Source organism: Callospermophilus lateralis, chromosome 1 (genome assembly GCF_048772815.1).
Source record: "Callospermophilus lateralis isolate mCalLat2 chromosome 1, mCalLat2.hap1, whole genome shotgun sequence".
NCBI classification, from domain to species: domain Eukaryota; kingdom Metazoa; phylum Chordata; class Mammalia; order Rodentia; family Sciuridae; genus Callospermophilus; species Callospermophilus lateralis.
The window spans coordinates 207144308-207163983 of NC_135305.1; the positions used below are offsets into that span (position 1 = coordinate 207144308).

A 19676-nucleotide genomic window follows, 5' to 3' on the forward strand; every position below is an offset into this window, starting at 1 on the left:
GGATTCTGTGACTCTTGGAACCTGTCATAAGCATGCCCATCAGAGTGCAAAAGGGTTTGATTACAACTTGACCCGTGTCTACTCTCAGGAGCAGAGACCACCCCACATGTTCCATTCAAGAATACAGCTTGGGGGCTGGGGTCGTAGCCCCGTGGTAGAGCACATGCCTAGCACATGTGAGGCACTGGGTTCAATCCTCAGCTCCACATAAAATAAAGGTATTGTGTTCACCTATAACTTAAAAAAAAAAAAATTAAAGAATACAGCATGTTCACTGAAAGGGTGTGAAGGGCACTTTGGACGGAGAAGCCCTTCTTGGTTTGATGCCTTTTGCTGGAAACCAGTCTGTCACCACCCAGCTCTATCCATGGATTAACAGCTCCAAAGAACAACACGCTTCTCTAAGTCGTCCTGCAAGGTGACCCCAAAGTGTGACTTATCACATCAACCAGGGCTCCTTAGCCTCCAAAGTTGGAGGGCAGCTTTGCCTGCTGCTCTAAGGATTCCTGCTCACACATAATCCTGAGCATGCTCTAAACTTGAGCTCTGCCTCTGGCCAAGTCATGGCCCCCGCAGAGCTTGCCAGACCCGAGGCTTGCCTGTCCTGGGGTGGGCAGTGGGAGCAGGGATGGGGACTATTTTCCACCTGGAAGGAGATCTCTGTGATTCTGCTACTAATTCGGGGCCTGTAACCTTGACGGGCTTGGGCGTTCCTGTAACTCCCCACGCCTGGTATAAAAGGTAGAGACCCTGAGGTTTCAGGACCAGGCTGTGACCCCTGTGAGCCCCGGAGCTGAGGAGACAGAGCAGATTCATCTCAAAGGTAAAGCTGTGGAACCTGCGTGTGCCTGGGATGAGGTTCATTTTACATTTCTACAGGGAAAGGAAATGGACCTACTCCTTGTAAACCTGGCTTTTTTCAGCTGCTGGGATTCATCTTTCCCTTTGAAACTCCTTCCTTGTGTCTTCTTAGAAATGACTTAGAGATCTTAATAAGGCTTTTTCCATATTTAACTTACGCAATTAAATGATGCAATCAAAACAACTTAAACTTCGAGAAAGCCAGAAGTGAGTACCAGCATTCACATGAGACTCAGATGAGATATGGTAAACAAAAACAGAACATAGTGACTGAGAGATGCCAAAACCACAGAGAAGGGACCCCTCTCCCAAATGCTCCCATGGAGCCACTCCACAGCCTTCTCCCAAGACCAGTGCTTGGGAGGGTGCACTTCAGGTTTGGTCTTAATAACTCTGAAGCTGAACTTCCTAAACTGTAACACGCACATGAATCATCTGGGGATCAGGCTGAAATGCTCTGTGTGTGTGTGTGTGTGTGTGTGTGTGTGTGTTGCCTTGAGCATCCAGGCAAGCCCTCTAGCTACATCCCAACCCAAAATGTATATTTTTATTCAGACTTTGAGCTTGGTAAATTCCACACTCATACCTACTCCTGGGTGATCCTGTTGCTGCTGGTTCATGGGACAGTAAGTAATAAGGTTTGGTGGTTTTCGATGACAGTAAATCATCTTTGAGACTTCAGTGACTCAATCTCATTGAATCGGTAAAAAGTCAAAATAAATACATTTGACTAAAAGCTTTTTCTGTTCTATGTTTTAAAATTTTTGTTTTTATATTAACACATAGTTTTTAAAAAATGGCCTGTGTGTCCTCATTTCAGTGGATTTTAACACACATGCAGCTTGTGGGCTTAACTACAAACTCAATCAGAATACAGAATGGTTGATTTCCTCATCTCTCCTGCCCCAGGCTGCATGCCAGTACTGCACCACTGAGTCACATCCCAGCCCCAATACTGTGTTTAAAGGTCAGTTTCTGAGTGCTCCTTGCTACCACATGTTATGTTTTTGTGTCTTTATTTCATATTCTGCACCCTTGCTAAATTAGCTCACTAGCTCCAGGAAAGTTTTGTATGGTTTGAACAGTGTGCACTTGAATCCAAATGGTGCTTTCATTGGGTGAGCATTCTGTACATCACACTTGGCTCTAGGTAGTTAATGGTGGTTTGGGGTTTTGTTTTTTCCAGTACAGGGAATTGAACCCAGGGCACTTTACCACTGAGCCACATCCCCAGCCCCCCTCCCCGTTTTTTTTTTTTTCATGTTTTATGTAGATACAGGGTCTCGCTGAGTTGCTTAGGGACTCACTAAGTTGCTGAGGCTGGCTTTGAACTCATGATCTTCCTGCCTCAGCCTCCCAAGCAGCTGGGATTAAAGTGCCACAATGTCCAGATGTTCAGTTTTTTGTTTGTTTGTTTGTTTTAATCTGTGATTTCCCCTCGACTATGTTCTCTCTACTAGTTCTTTTGATTATCAAGAGAGGAGAAAAGAAGTCTCCAACAGTACCTGTGGATTTGTATTTCTCCTCCTTCCAGTTCCATTCATTTTTGTTCATGCATTTTGAAGGTTGAGCTGTTTTCAATACTCCGTTATTTTTTCTCAATTTTCAGGAGTTTGACTATGATATGTCTGGATATGGATTTTCTTTCTATTGATTCTATTTGGAATTGGCTCAACTTATTGACTCTACAGATCAATGATTTTTGTTTTTTTGCCAAATTTGGGAAGTTTTGACTATTATTTCTTCAAACGTAATTTCCTACACCCCTCAATCCTTCTCCTTTCCAATTTTCTGCACGCCCCTTTTTCAGTCCTTTGGCTGGAAATCTGGGATTCTGGTGACCCAGTTCCAGCGTGTGCTTGCTGTGGCCGCCACACTCACTTGGGACCCTTGAAGCTTCTAAGGTGAGGAGAGTCGGCAGGTTCGCTGTCCTCGCTTAGGACGCAGCGCCCCCTAGCGGAGAACAAGTGTTTCTGCCCTCAGGCTTTGGTCTGCGGGTCTAACTCGTATTCAGTTCTTTTCACTGTTGCAACAAATGATTTCCCCCATTCTCTAAGCATTAGAAGTCTACTCTCCCCAGAATCAGACAGCTGCTCGAAGCTCTCTTTGCCCACGTTCCATTTCTGGGTTTCGGGTTGCCTTGAGTCTTTTAAAAAAATATCTTATTTTTAAAATTTTTATTGGTGCATTACAGTTAGATAAAATAGCTCAATTGTTCCATATTCATACATGCACATGATATAATTTGGTTAATTTAATTCCAAATTATCTTCCCTTTCCCTTCCTTCCTCCCTCTCCCCCCTCCCCCCCCCCACCCCATTCCCCTTCCTCTACTGGTCTTCCTTCTATTTGCATGTGACCCCCCCGCCCCATTTTATTTATTTTTTCTTGATAGCTTCCACATAGAGAAAACACACTACCCTTGACCTTCTCAGTTTGGCTTATTTTGCTTAATGATCTTAAGTTCCTTCCATTTTCTGGCAAATAACATCATTTCATTCTTCTTTATGGCTGAATAAAACTCCATGTGTATATATTCCATATTTTCTTTATCTATGTTGACAGACACTTAGGCTGGTTTTGTAGTTTGGCTATTGTGAATTGTGCTGCTGTAAACTTGGGTATGCATGTCTGACTATAAAAACCAAGGAGTGGAATAACTGGGTCATAAGGTGGTTCCATTCCCAATATTTTGAGGAACCTCCATACTGATTTCCAGAGTGTTCTAATTTAAAATCCCACCAACAATGCATAAGTGTTTCTTTCCCCCATATTCTCATCAGCACTTACTATTTATTTTTGAAAATATTTTTTAGTCATTAAATGGACCTTTATTTTATTTATTTATATGCGGTGCTGAGAATCAAACCTAGTGCTTCATCCACTGCACTACAACCCCAGCCCTTGCTATGTATATTCTTTTTTTTTTTTTTTTTTTGCACCAGGGATTGAATTCAGGGGCATTTAACCACTGAGCCACATCCCAAACCCTATTTTGTATTTTATTTAGAGACAGGGTCTCACTGAGTTGCTTAGCACCTCACTTTTGCTGAGGCTGGCTTTGAATTCGTGATCCTCTTGCCTCAGCCTTGGGAGCCATTGGGATTACAGTCATGTTCCGCTGTGCTAGGCCCTTACTATTTATATTCTTGATGCTGTCATTAAATTTCATCATTCACTGGAGTGAGATGAAATAAGTGTAGGTTTTTGTTGTTATTGTTAGTTTTTTTGGAGGGGTTACCAGGGACTGAACTCGGGGGCACTGGACCACTGAGCCACACCCCCAGCCCAATTTTGTATTTTATTAGAGACAGGGTCTCACTGAGTTGCTTAGCGCCTTGCTATTGCTGAAGCTGGCTTTGAACTTCAGATCCTCCTGCCTCAGCCTCCCCAGCCGCTGGGATTACAGGCGTGGGCCACCACGCCCAGGCTTCAGGGTAGTTTTGATTCGTGTTCCCCTGAGTGCTAAGGACATTGACAATATTTTCATGTATTTGTTGGCCATTTTGAGAATCCTCTGTTTAGTTCATGAGCCTGTTTATTGATCAGGGTACCAGGTTGCCTTGAGACTCAGCTAGGGATAACAGAGAAAAAAATGGAAAGCTCAGCATCACTCAATAGTGACCAAGACTCTGATCCTCTTCCCCAGTCCACCTCCTACTGTCCCTATTAGTGCCCTCACCGGGCTGCAGCACGTGCTCTGTGCAGACTCGGGAGCTGCGGTATGTGTTCCTTCCACCTAACCCAGAAATGGAACGCTTCCCTTCAACTTAAGTTATGATCCTGAAGAAAAATTCAAAGAGTGATTAAACATACTTTTTAAAATGTGAAAAATAGCTGGGCCCAATGGAACATGCCTGTAATCCCAGCGGCTTAGGAGGCTGAGGCAGGAGGATCCCGAGTTCAAGGAGAGCCTCAGCAACTTAACCGGGTCCTAAGCAACTAATGAGACCCTGTCTCAAAATAAAAAATAAAAAAAGGGCTGAGGATGCGACTCAATGGTTAAGTGCCCCTGGGTTCAATCCCCAGTACCAAAAAACAAATAAATAAATAAAAGTGGGGAAAATAATCACAAAATAGTTGCTTTCATGAGGTGCTGTCTATGCATGAAGTACTTTGGCAGTTATGCACCTTTTGCTCGTCTCAAAGGAGCCACTCTGGCCAAAAGTCTGAGAATGATCAGTGTAAGCCAAAACTCTTAAAAAAATATATATATATATATCCAATTCCTTAATTTGACTTTAATGCTCTATGTAACCTGAGACTTGGGAAATTAAATTGCTGGCACAGCATTGGGCCTCAAGAGGGACAAACGTTCCTTTGTCTTGTTTGGCTCACTAAACTTTAGTGGGACCCTCATGCGTCATAGATGCCTCATAGATGGTTAAAGTCCAACAAGTTTTGTTGAGCTGAATTAATGTGACTGTTTAATCATTAATTGATTTTGGGACATGAAGTTCATAATTGTCATTGAGGTTAACACTGATTCTCCTGATACAGCTGCCGTCTGTAGATGGTGTTCTTGGCTAAAGAGGTCCAAGGGGTTAGAACCGTTTCTCTAGGATAATCCCCTGTTTCCAAAGGGCTTTTCAGTGACAGTCTCCTCATCACTTCTGCAAGGTGGAGCAGTGGTCCCCATCCTAGAGATCACTCTCACAGAAACACACGTTCCCTGTGGAGGAATGAACGGGCTGAACCCTCATGAGGAGATGCTGATAGAATCTCCCAGGACGTGAGATAGAGTCGGGGATCTTGGATAAATCTCTAGTCCAAAGACAGAAGAATTTTTTTTTTCTATCTTTATGGAGGCATAGTTTAAGGGTAATAAAACTCCCTCTTTTTAAGTGCACAATCTGAGAATTTTTAGAGAACGCAGACATGTATGTAATCATCATTACAAACAAGATCCAGGACATGTCCATCATCTTAAGAAGTGCCCCAGGCCGCTCTGCGGTCAGTCTCTTCCCCCATCCCTACCCCAAATGAGCCCATGTCTGCTTCTGTGTCTGGCCCAGCAGGTCCCTCAGGCCTCGCCCAGGCCATTCCGGCTCCTGGTTACTCTACTCCCTGGGTCCACTTGTCCTTCCCCTAAAAAGTCCTAAAACCTCTCAGACCAAGTCAGGGACTCTCCTCATGCTCCCCGACCCCAGCAGCTATCCCACGAAGTTCCATTGCCTGTGACAAGTCTGTATCTACTTCGTTCTCCATTATACCTGAAGTCACTGGAGGGGAGACCCTGCCTAATCCCAGAGTCAGCCCTTGAGGATGCGGAGGAGAGGGGCTCTAGGTATCTTTAGTGTTTTCTTTCTGCCTTCTTTTTTATGATTTTCCAAAAGTGAATCTCTAAAGTTGACATTACTTTTGTTTCCTGGAAGCTACAAAATTGATAACAGCAGCTGCTACAGTTCTGCTCATAATGAGGACCATGGGGGGTGCGGGGGTGGGGGGAGAAAGGAAGACAAGGTATTTGTCTAAAAATGAAATGTGTGTTTTCTTGGAGAAGATCTCACTTATTTTCACCATCGTGTCACCAGAATTTTCTAGCAAAACAACTGGTTAGGTGGTAACGTGACCTAGTAGAGGGAGGTAGAGAGGGATGTCAACCTTCAGCCCAGGGAGAACCCTGCTATTCCTTGGAAAGACACACTTCTTCCTTCTTCTACACATGGGACACATCCCAATGTCCTGGCATAGTGGGGCTCACCTTGTAAAGGACACAGGGATAAAAGCTCTTACCAAATGCTCTTTCTGGGCATGGACCCGTTGGCAGGATTGTTAAACCTAGATTTCTGCCCTGTCATCTAAGGATTACTAAGTGGTGACCAACAGGCCAGGGATAAAGATAAATGACTCTTGGTCACGTACCCAAGAAGATGAACACTCACTATTATGGATGAATAGAGAAAATTGATGCTAATTTGCGGTGTCAGTGTTTTCAGTTCACTTTGGCTGGTGATGTCCCTAAGCCAGACATTGGTCTGAAATAATCCAAGGGCCAAGACCAAGTTCTTTAGTCATAGATTGAGCATCCCTGATTTAAAAATCCCAGCTCCAAAATGTGCCAAATTCTAAAGCTTTATGAGTGCTTACAGGATACCACAAGTGGAAGATTCCATACCTTGAAATTTTGTTTCATGCACAAATTTATTTAAAATATTATATAAAATTACCTTCAAGCTATGTGTATAAGGTATATATGAAACATAAATGAACGTCACGTTTAGACTCAGATCTTAGCACCCCAAATATTCTATTATGTATTTGCAAAGATTCCCAAATTCCCTGCCCCCCCCCCCCAAAAAAAAAAAACAAATCCCAAATCCAAAACACTTCTGCTTCCAAACATTTTGGATGAGGGATAGTCAACCTCTCTATTTATTCAGAATTTTATAAATTGCAAGCTTTTCACATTTGTGATCAAATATGAATTTGAGAGAAATTTTAAAGATGAGTAACTTGGTGCCCAAAGAATTTTTGTAATGAGTACAAGGTACAAGGTCAGTGGGGACACAGGACTGGAGAAGACATCTAGCTTCAAACCCTTCTCTCCTTCTCCCCTGTTCCACTGTCCTGGTAACTCAGAAAACCATGGTTCACCACTGAGCTACATTCCCAGGTCTTTTATCTTGTTTATTTATTTATTTATTTATCTGTTTATTTACTTTTGAGACCAGGCTTGCCAAGATGCCAAGGCCGACCTTGAACTTGCAACCTTCCTGCCTCCGCCCCTTGAATCATTGGTATTACATGCATGCACCACCATGCCTGGCTTCACTCCCTGGTTTTTGATCTGTCTGCTGAACTCACTGAGTCCTGGTACTTGGGCAAAGTTTCTTCATGTCAAATAGAGAGCATTTTGATCATCTGACATATATAATTCCACATGCAAGCCCTGGCATGTGTACAAACGGGCACACGTGTGTGCCTGCAGGTGCAGCTCAAAGCAGCTTGCTCTGGGTGTGTTAGATATCGGGGCCCCTGTAGTAAAGGGCTTGAAAACTTTCAGAAGTATACAGCCTGCACTTGCCAGTTCTCATTGGGACCCCCAAGAAGTTTCTGTAATTCTTCAAATGTCCCCCATGGTGAGGAAGGTCCTGCCCATCTCACCAGGATGCTGCCATGGCTGAGGGGTCCAAGGTGCACAAATTAGTGGTTCACACACCTGCCAGTAAACAGCTGAGGAATGATTCTTCCTAAAGGAGGAAGGAAGGACAGAGGGGTTTGCCAATGACCGTTCCTGGCCCACCTGTTCAGGTATGTGCCACCTTCCACTTGCACCGACGTCTCAGGTATCCTGACAAGGAGAACAGGGAGTGGTGAGCCGAGCCTTGTCATCCCCCTCATAGAGGTCCTGTGGCTGGCCAGGGTCTCCCTGGTGGAAATCTATGGGTCTGAATTATCACGGACTCTGTACCCAGGAGAGCCGAGGGCTCCTGTTTTACAGGGTTTGGCTGCTCTTTTCTTTTCCAGGGGATGAACAATCAGTACGCCCGCCGCCGGGAGGTCTTCTGTGGGAACACCTGCCACGATCTCAAGCGCTTTTGGGAAAGAGAGATTGGCAAACAGACCTACTACAGGGAGTCGGAGGAATACCGGCTGGGAAGGAGCGCACTGAGAAAGTAGGTGGCCTGGTTGTCTTTTTTCTTTTTGGTACAAGGGAGTGAATCCAGGGGTGTTTAACCACTCAGCCACATCCCCAGCCCTATTTTTTATTTTTTTATTTTTTTGTATTTTATTTAGAGACAGAGTCTCACTGAGTTGCCTAGGGCCTCACTAAGTTGCTGAGAGTGGCTTTGAACTCCCGTTCCTCTTGCCTCAGCCTCCCGATCTGCTGGGATTACAGGCGAATGCCACCACACCTGACTGTTTGTCTATTTTTTAAAAACTAATTTGTCTTTCTTAAAATAGGCTTTCTTTTTAGATGAATTTTACACTCTCAGCCAAATTAGGCAAAAAAATACAAAGGGTTTCCATGTAGCCCTTGCTGCCCCCAACACACAACTGCCCTACTATCAACATCTACAGCATCTGCAAGGGACCACCCGAGTGACAATCTTCAACTCTTCGTTGACTCCTCATTATCACCATATTAGTTTGTAAAAGCAAAAATTGATTTCTCCAGAATGCCAGATGGGCATTCCAGAGAATGTAATTATTTACGTTTTCCATACATGTGGTCCTTTGGTACTGAAAATTAAAGAAACTCTCTCCTTTGTCGCCATTACGCTGTGGGAGCTGAGATGACACATGTGTCTATGAAAAACAGTCCCACAAAGGAAATGGATCCTGATTCCCAGCGTTCATCTGAGTGGTGACACTGGAGGGTGCAGTTCCTAGAATACGGCTGGCAGGGGCTAGGGGTCCCCTGTGACATGCAGTCCAGGGCAGATCACCGTGAATCTGCATGCTCACTGCCCTCAGGCATGTTATGGGAAGCCCCCCAGGCTGCAGAGGGGGACCAGGTTCCCTGTCTCCTCAAAGGGAACAGCTCCACCAACTTTATTTGCTGAGGCTCTTGCTTGCTGGTAGTATAGGTGGTGGGACCGTGTGCTGGCCATGTGGCCGGGCCCTTGACTGCACAGTTGCTAGGCTGGGAACATGCACGAATTCACGTGTTAACCTCACTATTGCTCTCCAGCCCCAGCCCTCCAGGGGAATCCACCTTCTCCTCAGAGACACCTGCTCAGCCTTAACCCCCGACACCATCCTATCTGCTCTAGTGCAGGTCAGGGCATCTCACCCCCAGACTCTTGGAGAAACTGAGTTGGTGTCAATCATTCCTCCATCTCTGTCATCTTTTCCCCAGGCCAGGCCACTCAGTGAGGCTGCAATGAGCCCTACAGCTTGAGAGTGCCCTCAAATGAAGTAAGACTGGCCAGAGGACAATGCAGAAACCAAAGGCTCCCAGCCAGGCACGAACTTGGGGTGAACAAAATTGGCAGTTTGTTTAAACAAATTGTACAGTTTGTTACAGCATTAAAAATAATGCAGCAGCCGGGCACCATGGCACACGCCTATAATCCCAGCAACTCAGGAGGCTGAGGCAGGAGAATCATGAGTTCAAAGCCAGCCTCAGCAATTTAGCGAAGCACCTAGCAACTCAGCGAGACCCTGTCTCTAAATAAAATCAAAAAAGGTCTGAGGATGTGGCCCAGTGATTAAGCGCCCCTGGGTTTGATCCCTGGTACCAAAAAGAAAACAAAAACAAAAAATAATGCAGCATCTCTCTATGCATGTAGGAAATAACTGTAAGGTAATTGGGTGATAGAAAACTAACCTATTTATCCTCCACTCTTCCAATTTGAATCCTGTAGCTTGGCTCCACAGGGGTCCCAGCTCTACCTCCGCTCTATGTTGTCCCTTCTCAAAATGACAAGATGGTCCCAGATCATTAGGCTCTGGGAGGCTCCACTATGAAAAGGTTCATAAGGGACAGAGCATGGGGCTGGTCTAGGTCAGGACTCAGGAGTGTTAGTTCTCCTCTCTCCACTGCACTCCTGCTTAATGCAGGGTCAAATCTAGCAGCAGCGGGACATGAAAAGATGACATCCTTGGAGGAGAAAATTACAATGAAAGTGAAAAGAGCGAGTGAGGGCGAGAGCAGGTGCAGAACAGCGGTTAAGAGCAGGACCCTCTGCAACAGGCTGCCTGGGTCACCCCCAAGGTCTCTACCAGATCTCCCTGTGTCCCTGTTTCCCTGCTTTTTTTTTTTTTTTTTTTTTTTGGTACTGGGGATTGAACTTAGGGGCACTCAACCACTGAGCCACATCCCCAGCCCTATTTTGTATTTTATTTAGAGACAAAGTCTCACTGGATTGCTTAGCGCCTCACTTTTGCTGAGGCTGGCTTTGAACTCTCGATCCTCCTGCCTCAGCCTCCAGAGCTCCTGGGATTACAGGCGTGTGCCACTGTGCCCGGCTCCTCACTATTTTTCATAGAGAAACAGTCACTGGGAGAGGAGGAACGTTGAGGAGTTACTTTCTTTCATTACTGTGGGGTAAAGGAGTATGCCCTGGAGCTTCTTTCCTTAGTAGATGAAGCATCCCAGCTACTCACATGCCCAGGTGTGTGCACAAACAGTCCCCATTTTGGAACTGGTCTGGGAGCCAACACAGATGCCACCAATGCAGAATCTGAGTGTTCTTTCTGCAGTTCCAGAAAGAAACTGGTTCTGCTATCCTCAGGGTACAGCTGCTTGTAGAGCTGGCACGCAGATGTGTAGACTTGCTGGAATTGCCAGCCTGTACTCTGAAATCTGGCTCTATAGGTATGTAGCAATGTACCCACCACCTGACATCTTTCAGGCTAAGGAGAACTGGGCAAAGAGAGAGGAATGGAGAAGAGCATCCTAGGCTGAAGACACGGCATGTGAAAATGGCCCGAGGCAGTGAAGGAGTTTGCTGCATATGTGGAACAGAGAAACAGTCATTTTAATAATTTTCTCTGTATTCACCAAAGTCTCTGCTGCAATGCTAAACATATAGTAATGTGTTCAAGAATTATGTGATTGATTGGATTCAAGAGTACTACAAAATCATCTCTCTTATGGGTCTTTGCTGCTCACTCTGTGCCCAGGACTCTTTACCCCAACCTTGACCTTCCCTGTAGGACTGGAGACTAGCTACCACCCCCATCAGTTCTCCCTCAACTGACCCCTCCTCCTAGGGTGATCCTTGATCCCTTTGTCCTGTGTCCTCTGGCTAGATTCTGTCAACAGGAAGTGGGAGGACTGGAGGGAAATTCCACCCAATTCCTCCCAATGTCCTTCCTGCTCTGGGTCCTGTTTCCTGGAGGTGACTTCATCCCTTCTGTAACACAGCTCCTGCCAGAGGGCCCTACCTCCATGGCTCCAGGCTCCAGAGCATAAATGACAAAGGATTGAGAAATAAATGATTAGCACTTGGCAACATCTAGTGAACGTAAATCACATATAAGTCATGATCAAAGTCTGCTAACATCAAAAAAGAGATAAAATAAGATGGTTGTCCATCATATCACCCATGAACTAGTCTTGCCAAAAAGGAGGGGGAGGAGGAGGAGGAGGAGGAGGAGGAGGAGGAGGAGGAGGAGGAAAAGAACCTGTATCTAACCAAGCCTCTAGTTCTACCACCAATTGACAGGATATGCAGGAGATAAATGGTTCTGTCACCACAGGTATACAGTCAACTAGATCCAGCCTCTGCAAGCTCTGAAGAACAATTTGATTTCAGAACAATTGGCAGGGAAGAGGAAGAAGGATGAGGGAGAACCGACATATTAAAAGAAACTTAACAGATAGAGCAACAACCAGGAATATATGTTCTTTATTTGGATCTTGATGGAACCAATCAAACTTGTAAGAAGCTGGGCTCAGTGGCACATGCCTATAATCTCAGCGGCTGGGGAAGCTGAGGCAGGAAGATCACAAGTTCAAAGCCAGCTTCAGCAATGGCGAGGCACTGAGCAACTCAGTGAGACCCTGACTTTAAATAAGATACAAAATAGGGCTGGGGATGTGGCTCAGTGATTGAGTGCCCCTGAATTCAATCCCAAGTACCAAAAAATAAATAAAAATAAAATTATAATATAATTAGGGGTTTTAACTGACTTGATACTTTATGAAATCAAGTACTTCTGATTAATTTTGCACGTGTGATAATGGCAAAGTAGTTTCCTTTTTAAGGAGTTCTTATAAGGACAAACTAGTGAATATAGTTACCATACCAAATTATTTACAGTATGTGTGTGTGTGTGTGTGTGCGTGTGTGTGTATGTGTGTGCACATGTGCAGATGAGTATTTCATACTGAGTTATTTCCAGATGAAATTAAATGATGTCTGGGTTTGTGTTTAAAATGCAAGGTAAGGAAGATGTGGGAAATAAGATCATCCATGAGCTGTTAAAGCTGGGAGTGGGAGTGGGGGTGGATACAAAGGAATTCACAATTGCTAGCCTCTACTTTTTTATGTGCTTGAAATATTGTGTAATAAAGGATATTTTTTAAATGTTATCTTGGGAGAAAAAGGAGTACCATTTCCCTTCCTCCTCACTACCTCTATACAATCCAAGTTCCATCCATTTCTGCTTCATATATTTTAAGGCTATGTTATGAGGTATATGAGGTTTAGAATGGTAATATCTTTTTGCTGAAGCAAACCTTTTCATTAGGCAATGAGTCTCTTTATCTCTGACAATGTTCTTTTGATCAAAAGCCTTTTTACCAACTATTAATATTATCACATTTACTTTATTTTTATGAATATTTTCCTTACATATCTTTTTTTTAAGTCTTCTTTGTTCTTGCAACTTAGATGTATCTTGTTTTTTTTTTTTTGTTGTTGTTGTTTATTTGTTTGTTTTTTTGTATCAGAACTTGAACCGAGGGGCACTTAACCCCTGAACAACATCCCCATCTCTTTTAATTTCTTTCTCTTTCTCTCTCTCTCTCTCTCTTTCTCTCTCTCTCTCTCTCTCTCTTTCTCTCTTTCTTTCGTCAGGGTTTTGCTAAGTTGCTTAGGGCCTTCCTAAGTTGCTGAGGCTGGCCTTGAACTTGCCATCCTAGTGCCTTAACCTCCTGAGTCGCTGGGATGACCTACGTGCGCCATCAGCATTTTAAACAGCATGCATTTGCATTGGAGTTTTTCCAATTGGACATTTTTAGACATTAATTGCCAGATTTATTCCTTTTATATTTATTTTAAATGATGTGTTTCTACCACCTAAGAGTATTTAATTTCATTTCCTTCTTTCTCTATTTTTTTTCTTATTTTTTTCCATCAATATCCATGTCTCCCTAATAAGATGAGAACTATTCCAGAACTTCTTCTCTTATGTTTATTATTTTATCTTTTCTATTTTCTTTGGGTTTATTATTTTACAGAGAAGCTCCCAATTTTGATCAAGTCTGATTTATCCAAAAAATTATTTTTATTTTATGGATTTTGATTTTGGTGTTGTATCTAAGAAGTCTTTGTCTATCTTAAGGTCACAAAGATTATCTTCTATGTTGTATTTCTAGAATATTTAAGGTTGTTAAGTCTTACATTTAGGTTAATAATTCATTTTTCTTTTTTTCTCCTTTGCTGGAGATCAAATCCAGGCCTTGCAAGCACTCTACCCCTGAGCTACACCCCAGCCTCTTGACTTTTTAATATAACATGAGGTGTGGATTGAAGTTCACTTTTTGTATATGGATATCCAGTGGTTCCAACACCATTCATTGAAAAAATTATCCTTTCTCCACTGCGTTTTCCTTGCACATTTTTTGAAAATCAATTACTCATAACATACGGGTCTATTTATATTCCATTGCTCATTTGTGTGATCATTATCTTAAATTATTTAACTTTACAATAATAGTCAGGTAATATAAGTCTTAACACTTTTTCTTTTTAAAGTTGTTTTTGCTATTCTAAGTACTTTGCACATCCATATTAATTTTAGAAGCAGCCTGTCAATTTCTATTATTTAAAGACGTCTGCTAGGTTTAATTTGGATGGAGTTGAACCTATAGATCAACTTGAGAAAAATTGATGTTTTAATAATATATAGTTTTTGAGAGATGAACATGATATATTTTTCCCTTTATTCTGGTCTACTGTAATTGGTTTACAGTTTTCAGAATAAAGGTCTTATACATCTTTTGTCAAATTTATCCCTATTTCATATTTTGTCATTATTTGATTTACTAAAATTTCAACTTTTGATTTCTTTGAATGGTAGGCTATTAGAGTTGTGTTCTTTAGTTTCAAATATCTAGGGGATTTTCCAGATGGCTTTGTCTTACTGATTCTAACTAACTTACATACAATGTATGTTCTTTGTGGTCAAAATTATTAAATTATTTTAACTTTATTAAGACTTGTTATATGGCCCAGAATATTTTATACTCATAAATATTCCACGTCCATTTAAAGAGAAAAAGTGTATTCTGCTGCTGTTGGGGGACTCTTCTATAAGTGTCAATCATATCAAGTTGGTTGATAACAGTGTTTGAATGTTCTATATCCTTATTGGGTTCTTTGCTATTTTTTTATTGACTATTGAAACATGAGTATTCAAATCTCTGACTATAATTGTGGACGGGTTTATTCTTGAAGTTCTGTCACATTTTGCTTCATTTATTTTGAATCCCTGTTATTGGGTACTCTCGCCCACGACCAACGCAGACTGGGTTTAAAAGAGCTGGTTGCAACATTAAACTAGGAAAGCGGTGAAAAATCACACAACACAGACATAAGTTTTTCAGATGGAGGGAGGGATGGCTCTGCGACCTTAGGGGTCAGCTTCCACACTGGAAAGAGCGCTGGAAATAAAGAGTGTGAGCCCGGAATCCTTTTATTTTATAGCTGGGTGCATCAGAGGGGGATATGGCTTTAAGGGTGGAGTCTTGCTTCGTGATGTCTGGTGGGCAGCAGACTGATTGACATCTTGGTGAGTCACACCCATCTCAGGTGCTGTATGGATCTTAGGCAGAGCTGGAGGGGGAGGCGCACCCACATCATGCCATCCATCAGTCCCTTGACAGGGAGTTGGCAGTGCCAGGCCTGTCCCCTCCAGAGGCTACTATGTGCAACACAATCCACACACAGCCCACGGATGGCTCGTGACAGGGCACATAAATGTTGAGGACATTTATGTTCTCTTGGCAAATTAACACCTTTATTAGGAAACAAACTTCTCTCTGATATTATTCTTTGCTTAAAATCTACTCTGTCTGATATTAATATAACCACTACAGATTTCTTGCATTAGGGTTGACATGATATTTTTCCATCCTTTATCTTAAAACTTACTATTCTTTAAAGTGGATGTCTTTGTTTTTCAGTATGATTAATTTTTATTTTATTTTTTATTTGTTCTAATTAATTATACATGATAGCAGAATGCATTTCCATCATTGTACACAAATGGAGCACAACTTTTCATTTCTCTGGTTGTACATGATGTAGAGTCGCACCACATGTGCAGCCACATATGTACCTAGGGTACATTACCCAGGGTAATGATGTTCATCTCATTCCACCATTGTTCCTGTCCCCATGTCCCCTGCCCTTCCCTCTCTCCCCTTTGCCCAATCAAAGTTCCTCCATTCACACCCTCCATCCCCTATGGATCTGCATCCACTTATCAGAGAGAACATTCCGCCTTTGGTTTTTTGGGATTGGCTAACTTCACTTAGCATGATATTCTCCAAGTCCATCCATTTACCTGTAAATGCCATAATTCTATTCTCTTTTAATGCTGAGTAATATTCCATTGTGTATATGTACCACGGTTTCTTTATCCATTCATCTGTTGAAGAGCCTCTAGGTTGGTTCCACAGTTTAGCTATTGTGAACTGAGCTGCTATGAACATTGTTATGGCAGTGTCACTACAGTATGCTGATTTTCAGTCCTTTGGGTAAAGACAGAGGAGTGGGATAGCTGGGTCAAATGGTGGTTCCATTCCAAATTTTCTGGGGAATCTCCATAGTGCTTTCCGTAGTGGTTGCACCAATTTGCAGTGCCACCAGCAATGTATGAGTGTATCTTTTTCTCCACATCCTTGCCAACACTTATTATTGCTTGTATTCCTTGATAATTGTCATTCTGACTGGAGTAAGATAAAATCTTAGGGTAGTTTTGGTTTGCATTTCTCTAATTACTAGAGAAGTTGAACATTTGAAGTGGGTTTCTTGTAGGCAACACAGATTTGGATATGACTTTTTTTATATTCACTTAGGCAATCTTTACATTTTAATTGGATTGTTTACACCATTAACATTAATTGGAATTATTATTTTTTATTTTTTAAAGAGAGAGTGAGAGGAGAGAGAGAGAGAGAGAGAGAGAGAGAGAGAGAGAGAATTTTTTGATATTTATTTTTTAGTTATCGGCGGACACAACATCTTTGTTTGTACGTGGTGCTGAGAATCGAACCTGGGCCGCACGCATGCCAGGCGAGTGCGCTACCACTTGAGTCACATCCCCAGCCCTAATTGGAATGATTTGGTTTAAATCTACCATCTTGCTATTTGTCTTCTATTGTCTTCTATTTTATTTCTCTCATCTGTTCTTTATCTCGTTTCTCTCTCTTTAGGCCTTCTTTTGTATGAACTGGATACGTTTTGTGATTTTATTTTAGCAACGCCCCCCCCCCAACACACACACACACACACACACACACACACACACACACACACAGGGTCTCACTGTGCTGCCAAGCTGGTTTCAAATACCTGGCTCAAGTGGTCCTCCAACCTCAGCCTCCTAAGTGCTGGAACAACAGAAGTGTGCCATCACACTCAGTTAATCTGTTAAGCTTTTTAGCTACAGCTATTTGTTATTTTGGTGGTTGCTTTAGGATTTACAGTATCTACCTTTCCCTTATCACAGTCTACCTTCAGGAGATACTTCATTGGGCCCCAGGTAGTATATAAAACCTTACTCTGGAAAATTCCCATTTCTCCCCTCCTGGTCTTTGTGCTATTGTACAAAGTACAGTTTTGCCTTCATAAATATTATAAGCCCCACATTACATCACTAACAGTTTTGTTCTCAACAGTCAATGAGCTTTTCAAGAGATTTAAACAGTAAGGAAAGGGTCACTGGCCTGTCCTAGGGAGCTGCTTTTCAGGTGCTCATCGTTCCACTGTGTAGCCCCAGATTTCTGTTTGGTGGCATTTTCCTTTTGCTTGAAGGACCTTCCTTTCCTTCTGCCCAAAGGACTTCACTGCATGACCACCGTGGCATGTAGACAGTCTACTGCCAAAGTTGTCTTCAGTGGTATGGCCTCTCTCAGTTGCCAGGACTTGGCCTCAAACTTTTGATCCTCCTTTCTCAGCCTCCCAAGTCACTGGGATTACAGGTGTGTGCCACCACACCGGGCTCTCAGTCTGTTTTTGAAGAAGAGCTTTGCTGTGCCAAGAATTCCAGATGGACAGAGTTTCTTGCTCCTGCACGTTGTGTTTTCAAAGGAAAATTTCAGAGGATTTAGATTAAAATCCTGGGAACAGAAAGTCGGTTCACTTTCACTTGTGTAATAAATGTTTCCAAGCACATATTTAAATCTTTAGTCTGAGTTCATTGCGGTGGTGCACACCTGTCATCCCAGCAACTCGGCAGGTTGAGGCAGGAGGATGGCAAGTTCAAGGCCAGTCTCAGCAACTCAGTAAGGCCCTAAGCAACTTAGCAAGATCCTGTCTCAAAAGATAAAAAGGACTGGGGAGGTAGTTCAGTGGTAAAGTGCCTCTAGGTTCAAACCCGAGTGCCTAATAAATAAATAAATCTGCAGGTCCTTTGAATAAATAAATAAATCTGCATGCCCTTTGAACCCCCAACCACACACACCATTGCAGGGGGTAAAGGGAAGGCAGCAACCCATAATCGACAGCCATGGAGATGAATGCCGGGCTGTGTGTGTTTTGTTTCTATTTTCAGGCTTAGAGAAGAATGGAAGCAGAGGCTGGAAACAAAGCTGAGGCTAAGGAACAATCCAGAGGAGACTGAAAGGCGGGCAAATGTTGGCTGAGAGCTTCCTGCTCCACTGACCACAGAGGACACGAAGCACTGAGGTCACGCTGCTGGAAGTCAACTCAAATCCCCAAGTCCCTTTGCCTTGCCGGTTGGATCCCCGCAAGGGGGTTCCCTGCCAATCCTCTCCCAATGCGCATGCGCCTCATTTGCCGAGTCAGTCTTCTTCGTGTCGGGGGCAGGTTTTTATTCCATGTGGCTCTGAAGATGAGCTTATTTATAATCAAGGCTCCAGGCAGCATTCTTAACTTTTACATAATTATCTTCTAATTTTTTTTAAAAAACCACCTATTTCAACTTCTTAGCACCCCAGAAGGGCTTCCCAACCTTCATGGTCATAGTATAAATGGTCCAGGGGCTGGGGAGATAGCTCAGTTGGTAGAGTGCTTGCCTCACACACCCTAAATAAATAAATAAATAAATAGAAATGGCACAGGAGTTTCACTCCACCGTCTCGCCTAGGAAACAATTGTTTCATGTAATCCTTTCTCTTGTTCTCTTTCGATGCAAAGAGAAATCGCACCTCTCTGCAGAAATAAAGATAATTTCAATAGTCATAAATAAGGTTTGAAAATACATTGATCTTTGTATGAATTTGTTTTCAAAAAAAAATATGTCTCTCAATACTGCCAGGATCGTTTCAATACAATTCAGTGTCTTGGTGTCCCCAGTGTATGCGTTTCATCCACAGCTTTAATTAAATGCATGTGTTTGCAGCGGTGAGCTCTCTAGCTGCTCAGACAAACAAATGTCTAGCTATCCCAATAGAGGGCTTACCACACAGCTTCTGGACTGCCACTCCCTAGCCATCTCTCAGGTCTAGAAGCATCAGTGCCAATGGCAGCTGGGTCTGGGAAACAATCTCTACCCAAGGGAAGGGGACAGAGAGACGCATGGTGGACATTTCTGGATATTGCCAGTTGCCTGTGGTCCCTCAGGCCTTATGAACACAGGGGCAATGTGACTAGGGCTACCAGGAGCTCCTCTGGTTTGCTTTACATAGAAATTCCAACTTAATCCTCACCGAAACACATAGGCAAGCATTGTTATCATTACACATTTTTTTTTAGTAGGTGAGTATAAGGATGCTTTAAAAAGTTTTGTAAGATAACACACAGAATGAATTAGTGAAAGAGCCAGGATTCAAAGTCAATTCTAACTACAAAGCCAGTTTCCATCAAATCATGATACCACCCATAAGTCCTTGTTTCAAAAGATTTGTGCTCAGCAGTAGTGTTTTCTCATTGAATATAAAAATCTACATGAGCTGGGTGAGGGTGGCCCACACCTATAGTCTCAACGGCTCACAAGGCTGAGACAGG

General features: G+C 42.9%; 1 protein-coding gene across 1 annotated transcript; it reads left to right on the forward strand.

Annotated features, from left to right (window-relative positions):
• Positions 1-775: 775 nt before the first annotated feature.
• Positions 776-18352, forward strand: Fam240a (family with sequence similarity 240 member A). The gene is made up of 3 exons (XM_076869801.1): positions 776-823; positions 8332-8480; positions 18262-18352. Exons 2-3 carry the CDS (start codon positions 8335-8337, stop codon positions 18350-18352), a joined length of 237 nt encoding a protein of 78 aa, XP_076725916.1. The 5' UTR covers positions 776-823; positions 8332-8334.
• The last annotated feature ends 1324 nt before the right edge of the window (positions 18353-19676 follow it).